Raw genomic sequence first — 17,442 nt, 5'->3', positions numbered from 1 at the left:
TTTCTGTCCTGCAAACCAGTTCATCTGTACCATTTTTCTAGGTTCCACATATATGCATTAATATACGATATTTGTTTTACTCTTTCTGATCTACTTCACTCTGTATGACAGTCTCTAGATCCATCCATGGCTATACAAATGACCCAATTTCGTTCCTTTTTATGGCTGAGTAATATTCCATTGTATATATGTACCACATCTTCTTTATCCATTTGTCTGTCAATGGGCATTTAGGTTGCTTCCATGACCTGGCTATTGTAAATAGTGCTGCAATGAACATTGTGGTGCATGTGTCTTTTAGAATTATGGTTTTCTCTGGGTATATGCCCAGTAGTGGGATTGCTGAGTTATATGGTAATTCTACTTCTAGTTTTTTAAGGAACCTCCGTACTGTTCTCCATAGTGGCTGTATCAATTTAAATTCCCACCAAGTGTGCAAGAGGGTTGCCTTTTCTCCACAGCCTCTCCAGCATTTGTTGCTTGTAGATTTTCTGATGATGCCCATTCTAACTGGTGTGAGGTGATACCTCATTGTAGTTTTGATTTGCATTTCTCTAATAATTAGTGATGTTGAGCAGCTTTTCATGTGCTTCTTGGCCATCTATATGTCTTCTTTGGAGAAATGTCTATTTAGGTCTTCTGCCCATTTTTGGATTGGGCTGTTTGTTTCTTTAATATTGAGCTGCATGAGCTGTTTATATATTTTGGAGATTAATCCTTTGTCTGTTGATTCATTTGCAAATATTTTCTCCCATTTTGAGGGTTGTCTTTTCGTCTTGTTTATGGTTTGCTTTGCTGTGCAAAAGCTTGTTTCATTAGGTCCCATTTGTTTATTTTTGTTTTTATTTCCATTTCTGTAGGAGGTGGATCAAAAAAGACCTTACTGGGATTTATGTCGAAGAGTGTTCTTCCTATGTTTTCCTCTAAGAGTTTTATAGTGTCCGGTCTTACATTTAGGTTTCGAATACATTTTGAGTTTATTTTTGTGTATGGTGTTTGGGAGTGTTCTAATTTAATTCTTTTACATGTAGCTGTCCAGTTTTCCCAGCACCACTTATTGAAGAGACTGTCTTTTCTCCATTGTATATCCTTGCCTCCTTTGTCATAGATTAGTTGACCATAGGTGCGTGGGTTTACATTTGGGCTTTCTATCTTGTTCCATTGATCTGTATTTCTGTTTTTGTGCCAGTACCATATTGTCTTGATTACTGTAGCTTTGTAGTATAGTCTGAAGTCAGGGAGTCTGATTCCTCCAGCTCTGATTTTTTCCATCAATACTGCTTTGGCTATTCAGGGTCTTTTGTGTCTCCATACAAATTATAAGATGATTTGTTTTAGTTCCGTAAAAAATGCCATTGGTAATTTGATAGGGATTGCATTCAATCTGTAAATTGCTTTGGGTAGTATAATCATTTTCACAGTATTGAGTTTTCCAGTCCAAGAACATGGTATATCTCTCCATCTGTTGGCATCATCTTTAATTTCTTTCATCAGTGTCTTATAGTTTTCTGCATACAGGTCTTTTGTCTCCCTAGGTAGGTTTATTCCTATGTATTTTATTCTTTTTGTTGCAATGGTAAATGGGAGTGTTTCCTTAATTTCTCTTTCAGATGTTTCATCATTAGTGTATAGGAATGCAAGAGATTTCTGTGCATTAATTTTGTATCATGCAACTTTACCAAATTCACTGATTAGCTCTAGTAGTTTTCTGGTGGCATCTTTAGGATTCTCTATGTATAGTATCATGTCATCTGCAAACAGTGACAGCTTTACTTCTTCTTTTCCAATTTATATTCCTTTTATTTCTTTTTCTTCTTTAATTGCCGAGGCTAGGAGTTCCAAAACTATGTTGAATAGTAGCGGTGAGAGTGGACATCCTTGTCTTTTTCCTGATCTTAGAGGAAATGCTTTCAGTTTTTCACCATTGAGAATGATGTTTGCTGTGGCTTTGTCATATATGGCCTTTATTATGTTGAGGTAGTTCCCTCTGTGCCCACTTTCTGGAGAGTTTTTATCATAAATGGGTGTTGAATTTTGTCAAAAGCTTTTTCTGCATTGATTGAGATGATCATGTGGTTTTTTTTTTCTTTAATTTATTTTATTTGTATTTATTTTTGGCTGTGTTGGGTCTTTATTGCTGTGCGTGGGCTTTCTCTAGTTGCGGTGAGCGGGGGCTACTCTTGATTGTGGTGCACAGGCTTCATTGTGGTGGCTTCTTTTGTTGTGGAGCACGGGCTCTAGGCGTGCGGGCTTCAGTAGTTGTGGCACACGGGCTCAGTAGTTGTGGCTCACAGGCTCTAGAGCGCAGGCTCAGTAGTTGTGGCACATGAGCTTAGTTGCTCCACGGCATGTGGGATCTTCCCAGACCAGGGCTCGAACCTGTGTCCCCTGCATTGGCAGGCAGATTCTTAACCACTGCACCACCAGGGAAGCCCAGTCGTATGGTTTTTATTCTTCAGTTTGTTAATATGGTGTATCACATTGATTGATTTGCGTATATTGAGGAATCCTTGCATCCCTGGGATAAATCCCACTTGATCATGGTGTATGATCCTTTTAATGTGTTGCTGGATTCTGTTTGCTAGTATTTTGTTGAGGATTTTTGTATCTGTGTTCATCAGTGATATTGGTCTGTAATTTTCTTCTTTTGTAGTATCTTTGTTTGGTTTGGGTATCAGGGTGATGGTGGCTTCATAGAATGAGTTTGGGAGTGTTCCTTCCTCTGCAATTTTTTGGAAGAGTTTGAGAAGGGTGGGTATTGGCTCTTCTCTAAATGTTTGTTAGAATTCACCTGTGAAGCCATCTGGTCCTGGACTTCCGTTTGTTGGAAGATTTTTAATCACAGTTTCAATTTCATTACTTGTGATTGGTCTGTTCATATTGTCTATTTCTCCCTGGTTCAGTCTTGGCAGGTTATACCTTTCTAAGAATTTGTCCATTTCTTCCAGGTTGTCCATTTTATTGGCATAGAGTTGCTTGTAGTAGTTTCTTGGGATGCTTTGTATTTCTGCGGTGTCTTTTGTAACTTCTCCTTTTTATTTCTAATTTTATTGATTTGAGTCCTCTTCCTCTTTTTTTTGATGAGACTGGCTAATGGTTTATCAATTTTGTTTATCTTCTCAAGGAACCAGCTTTTAGTTTTATTGAGCTTTGCTATTGTTTTCTTTGTTTCTATTTCATTTATTTCTGCTCTGATCTTTATGATTTCTTTCCTTCTGCTAACTTTTGGTTTTGTTTGCTCTTCTTTCTCTAGTTCTTTTAGGTGTAAGGTTAGATTGTTTATTTGAGATTTTTCTTGTTTGTTGAGGTAGGCTTGTATAGCTATAAACTTCCTTCTTGGAACTGCTTTTGCTCCATCCTATAGGTTTTGGATCATCATGTTTTCATTCTCATTTGTCTTTAGGTATTTTTTGGTTTCCTCTTTGATTTCTTCAGTGATCTCTTGGTTATTTAGTAATGTATTGTTTAGCCTCCATGTGTTTGTGTTTTTTATGTTTTTTTCCCTGTAATTGATTTCCAATCTCATAGCATTGTGGTCAGAAAAGATGCTCGATATGATTTTAATTTTCTTAAATTTACTGAGGCTTGATTTGTGACCAAAAATGTGATCTATCCTGGAGAATGTTCCATGCGTTCTTGAGAAGAAAGTGTAATCTGCTGTTTTTGTATGGAATGTCCTACAAATATCAGTTAAATCTCTCTGGTCTATTGTGTCATTTAAAACTTGCGTTTCCTTCTTTATTTTCTGTTTGGATGATCTGTCCATTGGTGTAAGTGAGGTGTTAAAGTCCCCCACTATTATTGTGTCACTGTCGATTTCCTCTTTTATAGCTGTTAGCAGTTGCCTTATGTATTGAGGTGCTCCTATGTTGGGTGCATATATATTTATAACTGTTACATCTTCTTCTTGGATTGATCCCTTGATCATTATGTATTGTCCTTTCTTGTCTCTTGTAACATTTTTTATTTTAAAGTCTATTTTATCTGATATGAGTATTGCTACTCCAGCTTTCTTTTGATTTCCATTTGCATGGAATATCTTTTTCCATCCCCTCACTGTCAGTCTGTGTGTGTCCCTAGGTCTGAAGTGGGTCTCTTGTAGGCAGCATGTATATATGTCTTGTTTTTGTATCCATTCAGCAAGCCTGTGTCTTTTGGTTGGAGCATTTAATCCATTCACGTTTAAGGTAATTATTGATATGTATGTTCCTGTGACCATTTTCTTAATCGTTTTGGGTTTGTTTTTGTAGGTCCTTTTCTTCTCTTGTGTTTCCCACTTAGAGAAGTTCCTCTCACATTTGTTGTAGAGCTGGTTTGGTGGTGCTGAATTCTCTTAGCTTTTGCTTGTCTGTAAAGCGTTTGATTTCTCCATGAAATCTGAATGAGATCCTTGCTGGGTAGAGTAATCTTGGTTTTAGGTTTTTCCCTTTCATCACTTCAAATATGTCATGCCACTCCCTTCTGGCTTGTAGAGTTTCTGCTGAGAAATCAGCTGTTAACCTTATGGGAGTTCCCTTGTATGTTATTTGTCATTTTTCCCTTGCTGCTTTCAATAATTTTTCTTTGTCTTTAATTTTTGCCAATTTGATTGCTATGTGTCTCGGCATGTTTCTCCTTGGGTTTATCCTGTTTGGGACTCTCTGTGCTTCCTGGACTTGGGTGGCAATTTCCTTTCCCATGTTAGGGAAGTTTTCGACTATAATCTCTTCAAATATTTTCTCAGGTCCTTTCTCTCTCTCTTCTCGTTCTGCGACCCCTATAATGCGAATGTTGTGTTTAATGTTGTCCCAGAGGTCTCTTAGGCTGTCTTCATTTCTTTTCATTCTTTTTTCTTTATTCTGTTGTGCAGCAGTGAATTCCACCCTTCGGTCTTCCAGGTCACTTATCCGTTCTTCTGCCTCAGTTATTCTGCTATTGATTCCTTCTAGTGTATTTTCCGTTTCAATTATTGTGTTGTTCATCTGTTTGTTCTTTAATTCTTCTAGGTCTTTGTTAAACATTTCTTGCATCTTCTCGAACTTTGCCTCCATTCTTTTTCCAAGGTCCTGGATCATCTTCACTATCATTATTCTGAATTCTTTTTCTGGAAGGTTACCTATTTCCACTTCATTTAGTTGTTTTTCTGGGGTTCCATCTTGTTCCTTCATCTGGTACATAGCCCTCTGCCTTTTCATCTTGTCTATCTTTCTATGAATGTGGTTTTTGTTCCACAGGCTGCAGGATTGTAGTTCTTCTTGCTTCTGCTGTCTGCTCTCTGGTGGATGCGGCTATCTGAGAGGCTTGTGCAAGTTTCCTGATGGGAGGGACTGGTGGTGGGTAGAGCTGGGTGTTTCCCTGGTGGGCAGAGCTCAGTAAAACTTTAATCCGCTTGTCTGCTGATGGATGGGGCTGTGTCCCCTCTCTGTTGGTTGTTTGGCCTGAGGTGACCCAACACTGGAGCCTACCCAGGCTCTTTGGTGGGGCTAATGGTGGACTCTGGGAGGGCTCACGCCAAGGAGTACTTCCCAGAACTTCTGCTGCCAGTGTCCTTGTCCTCACGGTGAGCCAAAGCCACCCCCCGCCTCTCCAGGAGATCCCCCAACACTAGGAGGTACGTCTGGTTCAATCTCTATGGGGTCACTGCTCCTTCCCCTGGGTCCCGATGCACACACTGCTTTATGTGTGCACTCCAAGAGTGGAGTCTCTGTTTTCCCCAGTCCTGTCAAAGTCCTGCAGTCAAATCTTGCTAGCCTTCAAAGTCTGATTCTCTAGGAATTCTTCCTCCCTTTCCCAGACCCCCAGGTTGGGAAGCCTGACGTGGGGCTCAGAACCTTCACTCCGGTGGGTGGACTTCTGTGGTATAAGTGTTCTCCAGTTTGTGGGTCAGCCACCCAGCGGTTATGGGATTTGATTTTATTGTGATTGCGCCCCTCCTACCGGCTCACTGTGGCTTCTCCTTTGTCTTTGGACGTGGGGTATCTTTTTTGGTGAGTTCCAGCGTCCTCCTGTTGATGACTGTTCAGCAGTTAGTTGTGATTCCAGTGTTCTCTCAAGAGGGAGTGGATTTCTGCATTTTAACTGTTCCCTGTGTATTCAGAAGGAGGCAAGCAGTGGGTAAGTTTCTGAAATATTTTTGTAGACCCCTCAGTAGTGTCCTCAATCCTTAGCTGAATAAAGAACCATGATTCTGGAAAAGCCACAGCAAACCATGTTTCTTTTTTCTCAGGTATAGGAATTTCTGTTTATTGTCTGAATATTTTACCCATATTGTAGCAAGAGGCAGAATGCTGGGCTGTGGAGTGACATCAGTGCAGCTTGGGGATGTATCAAAGTGTGAACACAGGTCAGATCTCAGAAAGGCAGAAGGGAGGCCTCATTATTAATAGTGTTTGGCAACTCTGCCCTAGTCAGACAGTTATAGGGCTCTGTCCTTCAACACGTAAAATGTATTCTTTCACCCTCCAGTGGGTCTGCTGCTCAAACAGACACAAAAGCACAATTTTTATCATGATCTGCGACACTCGCCATCTGGCTCCTGTGAACTTGCTGTTGCTTGTCGTTGAGGAGCATGAGGCAGGCTGTTTTATGGAGGTCCCTTGCCCTTTCATCTCTCCTTCGGCACGTGGTTCCGCTGTATGCTCAGTTGTCAGTCCAGTCGCCAATCCCTGAACATGTCCTGCTTCCGTCCCCATTTGATGTTTTTAGGAAGCCTCATCAGAAGGTGGGAAAACACTGGCTGCTCTTTGATTCCATCTGGCACCTCAGAACCTGCATTGATCTGTCTCAATCCCTGTCTTCTTGTTTAGATCCCTGAGCCATTTCTTTTTAAAAAAATTTTAAAATTTGTTTTTGACTGTGTTGGATCTTCATTGCTATGCACGGGCTTTTCTCTAGTTGCAGCGAGCCGGGGCTACTCTTTGTTGTGGTGTGCGGGCTTCTCATTGTGGTGACTTCTCTTTTTGCGGAGCACAGGCTCTAGGTGCGCAGGCTTCCTTAGTTGTGGCTCACAGGCTTCAGTAGTTGTGGCATGTCGGCTCGGTAGTTGTGGCTCACGGGCTCTAGAGTGCAGCCTAGGTAGTTGTGGCACACGGGCTTAGTTGCTCCGTGGCATGAAGAATCTTCCCAGGCCAGGGCTCGAACCCGTGTCCCCTGCTTTGGCAGGTGGATTCTTAACCACTGTGCCACCAGGGAAGCCCTGTAATGTTTTTCTGCTATGTATAAATCACTTCAAGCTATGTAGTGGAGTGGTCATCATGGATGTGAGAAAGTATCAACAGAGCCTGACTGATAAGTCTTTCCAGGTTTTTTTTCTGATTTTGAGGAATGCCACAAACCCATGTCTCAAAGTTACTAGAATTCCATTTTATCCCCATTCTCAATAACAATTGTCACCTCTGGTCTTTTTAATGAGAGGTATTCTAAGAGGCGTGATGTAATATCTCATTGTGGTTTTTATTATCATTCCTGCTGAGGGCACCTCTGAAAATTGAGAGGCTTCCTCCAGTTCAGTCTCAATGCAATTTAAGAAAGGACTGGGGAGTCGAAGGCCAGCAAATTGTCATGAACTTTGCTACGCTTTTCGGTTTAGTGTTTTCGGGATAGGTAATTGCTTGGGTGGTATCGCTTGTTAACTCGTTTGCAGAGTTTTCCCAAAGGCTTGTATGTTTATATATTGTTTTAAACTTGGGTTCCACATATGTTAATGAGTGCCTGTTGTTTACTTTTCTGCTATCCGGCTGATATCACTCCTCATTGGTTTCATTTTTTTCCTTGCAAAGCTAATGTTAAGAAATATAATGGTATGATTTCTAGTAATTTGAGGGGTAGGCTAATTTTAATGTTTGATCACATGGAGTGTTAGCATGAACTTTTGATATTCTAAAGCCAGTACATTTCTTTGTTTAAAGTATATTTATAGTTAATATTTTAGTAGCATTCTTTCTTGTGTTCACATTCTTAACTAATGTAACTATATCCTTAAAATGCTCAGACTTTGGCTGTTAATATAACTAGAGAATATTTCATTTATTAATATTTAATTTTGATTTACAGATGATATAATATTTCAGAATGTTTTCTGCTTCTTCATGGGCACATAGTTTTGTAGGAGTTATTTAGAAAAATATTTTCGTTATATCATGGACATTTTATAGCAATTACTTTATTACCACGAAAATAGTGTCAGGGCTCTTTTATATCAGGCAAATTAGATTTAAAGTTATAGATAGGGGCTTCCCTGGTGGCGCAGTGGTTGAGAGTCCGCCTGCCGATGCAGAGGACACGGGTTCGTGCCCCAGTCCGGGAAGATCCCACATGCTGCAGAGCGGCTGGGCCCCTTAGCCATGGCCGCTGAGCCTGCGCGTCCGGAACCTGTGCTTCGCAACGGGAGAGGCCACAACAGTGAGAGGCCCGCGTACCGCAAAAAAAAAAAAAAAAAAAGCTATAGATAAATATAATATCATATTACATGCTTCATAGATAACCACCATCAACAACCACCATCAGTGAGCATTACGTTAAATTATAGTAGTACCAGTCAGGGGTTGTTGTGGTCCTCAGGAACTGTAATTTTTCTCCACAAACTCCGTTGATTTTTCAGAATTATTCTTCCTTCCTCTGTGTCTTTGCCAGTGGATTAGTTTCTACCCTAGAGCATTGCATGTTTGAGATTTGAGCATTTACTGCTTTTCCCCTTACATACTCTTTTGCCTCAGCCAGGTACTTTGCTGATGCCTTCCTGTTGCGAGAACTGTGGGCTTAGTGTAGTGTAAGAGTGTTGGGTGGGAGGGACACAGCCAGTCTCTAAGATGTGTTTTTTATTCTGACATACCATCTCCTAGAATCACAACATCAATTCAGCTGTGTTTCAATGACAGTGCACACTTAGTGAGCTCAGAATGTTTCTGAAAAACTTTGTTCCCATTTGCCAGTTCCCACAGACAATTACAAGTTCCTAATGTATATCACTAGAGTGTAGTAGAGACTTTCCCTTTTTTATGACCCCTGAAGGCAGTTGGGGGTTCACATGGAGGAAACAGAAAACTCAGAGGTCTCACACTGGTTAGTGATGTTAAATATATTTTCTTTTTCCTACTTTTATTCTGTATATTGATTTTAGTGAAACGTCTCTTACTCTTTTTGCCCATTGTCTAATTTCGCAGCCCCGTTCCATCAAGGCAAGCCAAGGGACCAGTTTTGGCAGATAAGTTGTGAGTGGAAGTAATGAATTTCTCATCTGAATCACCGAGTCCGTATTTTTTTTTTTTTTTTTTTTTTTTTTGGCGGTACGCGGGCCTCTCACTGCTGTGGCCCCTCCCGCTGCAGAGCACAGGCTCCGGACGCGCAGGCTCCGCGGCCATGGCTCATGGGCCCAGCCACTCCGCGGCATGTGGGATCTTCCCGGACCGGGGCACGAACCCATGTCCCCTGCATCGGCAGGCGGACTCCCAACCACCGCGCCACCAGGGAAGCCCCCGAGTCCGTATTTTTAATAAATCACAATATCACACCTAAGAATTCTGGTTTTACAGATATACCCAGAATGTATGTAAACATTTCTCCACATTGACATGCTGTAAAAAATTGTCAATAGGAGCATTTTTTCCTAACAGCCAGAACTTTTAACTCTTGGTACTTTAGTCTGGTGGGCTGCTTGGGTTGAGGGTCATCTTAAGAATATGTTTTCTCACACTATAAGTCCAGATGCACATCCTGGTTGTCTCAGTAGTTTCTTTGTCTATTGAGTTCATGTACGTAATCCTCTTGAGTCTACTTCCTTTCCTTGAAAAATCTGGATAATTTTCCTCAAGCCTTTTCAAAGGAATAAGTACTGTTAGATAGCTTTGAATAGTGTATTTTTTTATAGTAAAAACTCAAAAGTTATTTTGGTTGAAAAGATATATTATTATTCTGCTATTTTTATTATACTATCTCTTTGTCTGCATTATATCTTGTATACCTTATTTTTGCAATTTGTTCCCGACAATATTGTATCTGACCGTAATTAAATAAATTTACAAGTTGCTCATTCTTCATTACATGTATACCAGAGCCAATGAACTGGATGTTTAAGATCCCTGCATATGTAGGGAGTTGCTCATTTATTGGCTGTTCATATAACTGGAGAATGTTTCATTTATTGATAATTAATTTATTTAATTTTGATTTCCAGATGGTGATCTTACAGATGTTTTATGCTCCTTCATGGGTACATAGTTTTATAGGAGGTCTTTAGAAATATTTAGTTGTTTTAAAAAAATGTTTTTTTGGGACTTCTCTGGTTGTCTAGCAGTTAAGACATCTTGTTCCCAATTCGGGGTGCACTGGTTTGATCCCTGGTCGGGGAACTATGACCCTGCATGCCACATGGGCCTGGTCAAAAAAAAAAAAAATTTATCAAATTCTTCATTTTCTCTGTGTTATATTTGTTTCCCAGTTCTAAAGTGGCAGTCATTTAGATTATTCATTAGATAAGCTAGTTTCGGTTTATTTATTGTTACAATATATTTTTGGTTCTTTAGTATTTATTCATGTATAATAAGTATTCTGGAAATATACACACACACACACACACACACACACACACACATATAGTTTAATATCCTTTTCTCCTCGAGTAAAGATTACCAGTATGTTTACTGATAATTGGTATGTGCTTTGGTTGGCATCATGGGTGAAAACTACACTTTGATAGCTAACAGCAGTTTTTCCAATGTGAGTATTTTTGTCATAGGTTGTTTAAAAGTGCGCCATAAAATTACTGGAATTACCTCTGATGACTTTAGCTTTAGTAAAGAATCATTCCTATTGTGTTTCTTCAAATTGTAATATCATGGTTGGTGAGGTTCATAACTTTGCTTGATAGAAGTATTATTTGGTTTAGTATGGCTTATTTAACCTGAAACATTTATTCATGAATTGTAATGAATGGGATACTTACGGTTCTTTATATCTTGTAGATATCTCTTACATGCATGTGATCAAGATATTACAACTGAAAGCAAATACTGATAGAGGAGAAGTATTCCAAACCGTGATGTCAGAAAGACATGAAAGGAATGAAATGAAACATTTTTACCTCAGCGATGTTCAAGAAAATATGTATGACTTAGTGTCTCAGAAGAGAGATGAGGAAAGTAATTACAACCAAATACCTATAACCCATAACGAAAATCTCACTGAGAAGGGAGATGAACATGTTAGAAGTATTGCAGGAATCAAGCCTATTGAAAATAGGCTGGCATTAAGCTTTTGGGTTGAACTGCATATATTTAAAAGTGAAGAGAAGATTGATGAATTTATTCAAGTGGACAAGGATATCAGGAGTAGTGCCTCATTTTCACCACTTGAAGGAACTTCTTCTAGTGTGCAAACCAACATTTCTAGTACACATGCGAGTGGTTTTATGCGTCCTTCAGTAGTGACACAAGAACAGGAAGCACACAGGGAAAGATCTTACAAATGTAATCTGTGTGGCAAAACCTTCCTTCAGGGATCATACCTCAAAAGACATCAGCTCTTCCATACAGGAGGGAAAGTACATAAATGTGATGTATGTGAAAAAGTCTTTACTCACAATTCATACCTTGCAAGTCATCAGAGAACTCATACTGGAGAGGAACCTTACAAATGTAATGAGTGTGGGAAAATCTTTCATTATAGCTCAGAACTTGGAAGACATCAGTTTCTCCATACAGAAGAGAAATTACATAAATGTGATGTATGTGAAAATGTCTTTATTCAAAATTCATTCCTTGCAAGATATCGGAGAAATCATAATGGGGAGAAACCTTATAAATGTAATGAGTGTGGCAAATTCTTTAATCAAAAGGCATACCTTACAAAGCATCAGAGAGTTCATAATGAAGAGAAGTCTTACAAATGTAATGTGTGTAGCAGGGTCTTCAATCGAAATTCAAATCTTGAAAGTCATCAGAGAATTCATACTGGAGAGAAACCTTACAAATGTAATGACTGTGGCAGGTTCTTTTCTCAAAAGCCAAACCTTGGAAAGCATCAGAGAGTTCATACTGGAGAGAAACCTTACAAATGTAATGAGTGTGGGAAAATCTTTCATTACAGCTCAAAACCTGGCAGACATCAGTTTCTCCATACAGAAGAGAAATTACATAAATGTGATGTGTGTGAAAATGTCTTTCCTCAAAATTCATTACTTGCAAGATATCAGAGAAATCATACTGGGGAGAAACCTTATAAATGTATTGAGTGTGGTAAGTTTTTTAGTCGAAAAGCACACCTTAAAAGTCATAAGGGAACTCATACTGGAGAGAAACCTTACAAATGTATTAAGTGTGGCAAGCTCTTTAGTCGAAAAAGTAACCTAACAAGACATCAGAGAATTCATACGGGAGAGAAACCTTACAAGTGTATCGGGTGTGATAAGTTCTTTAGTCGAAAAGCACACCTTATAAGACACCAGACAATTCATACTGGAGAGAATCCTTACAAACGTGATGAGTGTGCCATGGTCTTTAGTGAAAAATCACACATTGTAAGTCATCAAAAAATTCATACCGGAGAGAGCTGATACAAATGTAATGAGTTTGGCAAAACCTTTTATCACATCTCAGCCCTCACTCAACACCTGAGAATCCATACAGGACAGAAATTATATTGGGTTGCCCGGAAGGTTCAGTTTTTTCCGTAAGGTGGCTCTAGGAGCACTTAGTTGTCTTTAACTTCATTCAAACAATTTTGTTAGATTTTATGTGACAGCTGCGATATCAGCGTGCATTTTAAAAAAAGACATAAAAATTGGTGAATTTTTGTGTATCCATTTTAATATTGAAGATGGAAGGAAAACAACAATTTTCAGCATATTACTCTTCATTATTTCAAGAAAGGTAAAAACACAACCGAAACGCAAAAAAAGATTTGTGCAGTGTATGGAGAAGGTGCTGTGACTGATCGAACGTGTCAAAAGTGGTTTGCGAAATTTCGTGCTGGAGATTTCTCACTGGGTGATGCTCCACGGTCAGGTAGACCATTTGAAGTTGATAGTGATCAAATTGAGACATGAATTGAGAACAATCAACGGTATACCACGTGGGAGATAGCCGACATACTCAAAATACCCAAATCAAGCGTTGAAAATCATTTGCACCAGCTTGGTTATATGAATTGCTTTGATGCTTGGGTTCCACATAAGTTAAGTGAAAAAAAAAACCTTGACCGTATATCTGCATGCGATTCTCTACTTAAACATAATAAAAAGTTCTGTTCTTAAAATAAATTGTGATGGGTGATGAAAAGTGGATACTGGGGGCTTCCCTGGTGGCACAGTGGTTGAGAGTCCGCCTGCCAATGCAGGGGACACGGGTTCGTGCCCCGGTCCAGGAAGATCCCACATGCCGCGGAGCGGCTGGGCCTGTGAGCCATGGCCGCTGAGCCTGCGCGTCTGGAGCCTGTGCTCCGCAACGGGAGAGGCCACAATAGTGACAGGCCTGCCTACCGCAAAAAAAAAAAAAAAGAAAAAAAAAAAGTGGATACCGTACAATCATGTGGAATGGAAGTGATCGTGGGGCATGTGAAGTGCACCACCACCAACCACACGGACAGCTAGTCTTCATCCAAAGAAGATGATGTGTCTACAGTGCGATTGGAAGTCCTCTATTTTGAGCTCCTTCCAGAAAACCAAACGATTAATTCCAACAAGTACTGCTCCCAGTTAGACCAACTGAAAGCAGCACTCCATGAAAAGCATCCGGAATTAGTCAACAGAAAACGCATAATCTTCCATCAGGATAACGCAAGACCACGTGTTTCTTTGATGACCAGGCAAAAACTGTTACAGCTTGGCTGGGAAGTTCTAATTCATCTGCCATATTCACCATGGCGCCATGGATTTCTGTTTATTTCGGTCTTCACAAAATTCTCTTAATGGAAAAAATTTCAATTCCCTGGAAGACTGTAAAAGGCAACCGGCACAGTTCTTTGCTCAAAAAGATGAAAAGCTTTGGGAAGTTGGAATTATGAAGTTTCCTGAAAAATGGCAGAAGGTAGTGGAACAAAAGGGTGTATGTTGTTCAATAAAGTTCTTGGTGAAAATGAAAAAAAATGTGTCTTTTATTTTTTCTTAAAAACAGAAGGCACTTTTTGGCCAACTCAATATAAATGTGATGAATTTGGCAAAGTCTGTAGTTGAAATTCAGACCTGGCAATTCATTAGAGAATTCATAATGCAGAAGAATCTCTAAAAGGTAATGAGTGTTGGAAAGCCTTTCGTGAGATCTCAACCCGTACTACAAATCAGGTAATAAGTACAGAGGGGCAATCATACTAATGTGATGTATGTGGAAAGGTCTTCATTCAAAATGGACACTTTAGGGACATCCCTGGTGATCCAGAAGTTAAGACACAAATGTAATGTGTGTGGCAAGGCTTTTACCCAAAGATCACAAGGTGGGACATACTGGAGCGATACCTTATAAATGAAATGAGTGTGACAAAACCTTTTCTTGACTTCAAGTATTAGTTAACTGCAGACAGTCCATTGAAAAGAAACCCTTCAAATGTATGAGCAGAGGCTTTATCCAGGCCTCACGATGCACTAGATTTCTCAATGTATATCTTTGAGAGAAAGCACACAAAGCAGTATGTGTGCTAAGGCTTGTACCTGAAGATCAACGCTCTGAAACAGAGAATGTATTTTGAAGAGCAACGTTTCAAATGTCATGAATGTTGGAAAAATTTTCATCAGCTATCCACACCTTTGTTGTAATGCGAGCATTGATACAGGTCAGAAACGATAGATATTTACTGAACATGGAAAGAAATTGACCCAACAGTGCATCCTCAGGGTCCACCAAAGAACTCACATTGGGAGGGAATCCTTACAAAAGTAAATTTTTTGAATTAGGTAAATTTTTTGAGCAATTCTTACAACAGATAACATATCAGAGAATCCATACTAGGAATAAATGTCTTATCTGTCCAAGGTTAATGTGAGATACTGTATGCTGCAGAATCATTGCAAGTGGCAATACGTTAAAACGTATGACATGATGTCTGTAGTGCCAGAAGAAGGACGTATGTAGAAGTATGCCAGTATCTTCTCTGTATAAATATGTAATTATTGGAGTTCTTTTGAAAAGACTACATTATATTTATAAGCTTTCAACCTGAAGTTTGAAGTCTTGATCTTACGCCTGCATTACAGGTCTTCCATGATAGTCTCTGGGAAGGAATCTATAAAATGAGGGGTCCAATTTGATTAGGTGTGGGTCAGTCACATCCATGTTTCCTGAGAAAACAAGGACCTTGAATTATCAAATTCAATATTGTTTGAATTATCAACAAGGGGGGACAAAAAATAATGTAAAACTGTGACATGATTTATCAAGTTAATTCATGTGTCTTTTTAAAAAATTAATTAATTTTTGGCTCTGTTGGGTCTTCGTTTCTGTGCGAGGGCTTTCTCCAGTTGCGGCGAGCGGGGGCCTCTCACTGTCGCGGCCTCTCCCGTTGCGGAGCACAGGCTCCAGACGCTCAGGCTCAGTAGTTGTGGCTCACGGGCTTAGTTGCTCTGCAGCATGTGGGATCTTCCCAGACCAGGGCTCGAACCCGTGTCCCCTGCATTGGCAGGCAGATTCTTAACCACTGTGCCACCACGGAAGCCTCATGTGTCTTTTTGTAGATAGGTCATAGTGGGTTATAGGACAGAATGCTTTACTAACTGACCATGAATAGGTCAGGCAGGACGTTAAGGGAATGGGCTTTTCATGGGAGGAGAGTGACAGGTTAACAGGGACTGATTATGTGGTAGGCAGAATGCATGGGAAAATTTGGTCACTTTCTCCATTGCATGGGAATAGCTGTTGTATAGATCTATGATTAATGAAAAACTAGTCTTATTCTTCGAAATTAAAGGGAGAGCAGTTATCACAAGAGGAAAATTTAATCAAAAGTCCCAGAATTCTAGGGCTTCCCTGGTGGCACATTGGTTAAGAATCCACCTGCCAATGCAGGGGACACGGGTTCGAGCCCTGGACTGGGAAGATCTCACACGCCGCGGAGCAACTGCAGCCCATGTGCCACAACTGCTGAGCCTGTGCTCTAGAGCCCGGGAGCCACAACTGCTGAGGCCACGTGCTACAACTACTGAAGCTCGCATGCCTAGAGCCCATGCTCTGCAACAAGAGAAGCCACCACAATGAAAAGCCTGCGCACCGCAACGAGGAGTGGCCCCCACTCGCTGCAACTAGAGAAAGCCTGCGCGCAGCAATGAAGACCGAACACAGCCAAAGATAAATAAAATAAATAAATGTATAAAAAAAATAAAGCCCCAGAATTCTATGTGTATATGTATGTTTGACATTTAACTGCTGTCATTGCCTTTTGCTACTGTTTTATTCAGAATGTATCATAGGTCTCTTGTTTTAATTAATAAAATTTAATTATTTTTTATGATCCTAATGAATCATGTTCCTTTCACCACCACAGTTTTCTTCCACCTAGGTACTTTATACCAGAAGGTAACAGTGTATCCGTAAGTTCTTGGGCTTTAGAGAATCTTAACAATTTCTATCCATGATGGGTTCGAAAAACTTATAAGTAGATTATTTATCCTTGTGTTGTTGTCTCCAAACTTTTCTCCAGAATATTTTTGTGGCTATAATGAAATGCAGTTCTATGGCAGTTTCTGATTGTCATGTCATTCTGATGAATTTCTGTCTTTATGATTATAAAATAGATTTCCTTATTCTTGACACATTATTTACTCTTTAATTTACTTTGTATTATGTTAGCCACTATTTTGAATGGTGTTGAAATGGTGTATTTTTTTATGCTTTTTTACTGTGTAAATTTTTGGAGTGCATTTCTTGTGGGAGACATATTGTTGTCTGTGTTCAAAAAAAGTGCAGTTGAGGGCTTCCCAGGTGGCGCAGTGGTTGAGAGTCCGCCTGCTGATGCAGGAGACATGGGTTCGTGCCCCGGTCTGGGAAGATCCCACATGCCACGGAGCGGCTGGGCCCATGAGCCATGACCGCTGAGGCTGCGCGTCCGGAGCCTGTGCTCCGCAACGGGAGAGGCCACAACAATGAGAGGCCCACGTACAGAAAAAAAAATAAAAAAAAAAATAATAAAAATGTGATATATTTTCTTGTATTCGTATGTGTGATACACCAGCACGTTCTGATCATTGTACCTGGAAATACTTAAAATGTTAATTTCCCTATCTAAAATTCATCATATTTGAATGGATTCTAGTGTCTCTATGGATGAAATGTTTCACATGTTAGGGATGTGATAAAACGCACTCTGTAGCAGATGTTATCTAAGAGATATTGTCATCAAAATATCGAGGGTTGAAATGAACTTATTGCATATTTGATAATCTAGTTTTACTTTCTCTAGGGTTCATATAAGGAGAATATACCTCCCTATTAAATGCCCTTAGAAATGTTGCAACGTAATTATTATTTACATGGAAATAAATTCCAG

The 17,442-nt window shown here is 39.7% G+C and overlaps 1 protein-coding gene across 1 annotated transcript in view; it reads left to right on the top strand.

The window, feature by feature from the left end:
* LOC114883925 (zinc finger protein 160-like) overlaps nt 1–13,018 on the top strand; it is a 20,292-nt gene extending 7,274 nt beyond the window's left edge. The window contains exon 4 of the mRNA XM_029202265.1: nt 10,938–13,018. Within this exon, the coding sequence (XP_029058098.1) occupies nt 10,938–12,526 (1,589 nt within the window). The 3' untranslated portion in view covers nt 12,527–13,018. The remainder of the gene's footprint in view (nt 1–10,937) is intronic.
* Nucleotides 13,019–17,442: the final 4,424 nt, after the last annotated feature.

This window comes from Monodon monoceros, unplaced genomic scaffold (assembly GCF_005190385.1).
Source record: "Monodon monoceros isolate NGI ecotype Baffin Bay Population unplaced genomic scaffold, NGI_Narwhal_1 Super_Scaffold_10, whole genome shotgun sequence".
NCBI lineage: Eukaryota > Metazoa > Chordata > Mammalia > Artiodactyla > Monodontidae > Monodon > Monodon monoceros.
This window is presented reverse-complemented; position numbering and strand designations above follow the sequence as displayed.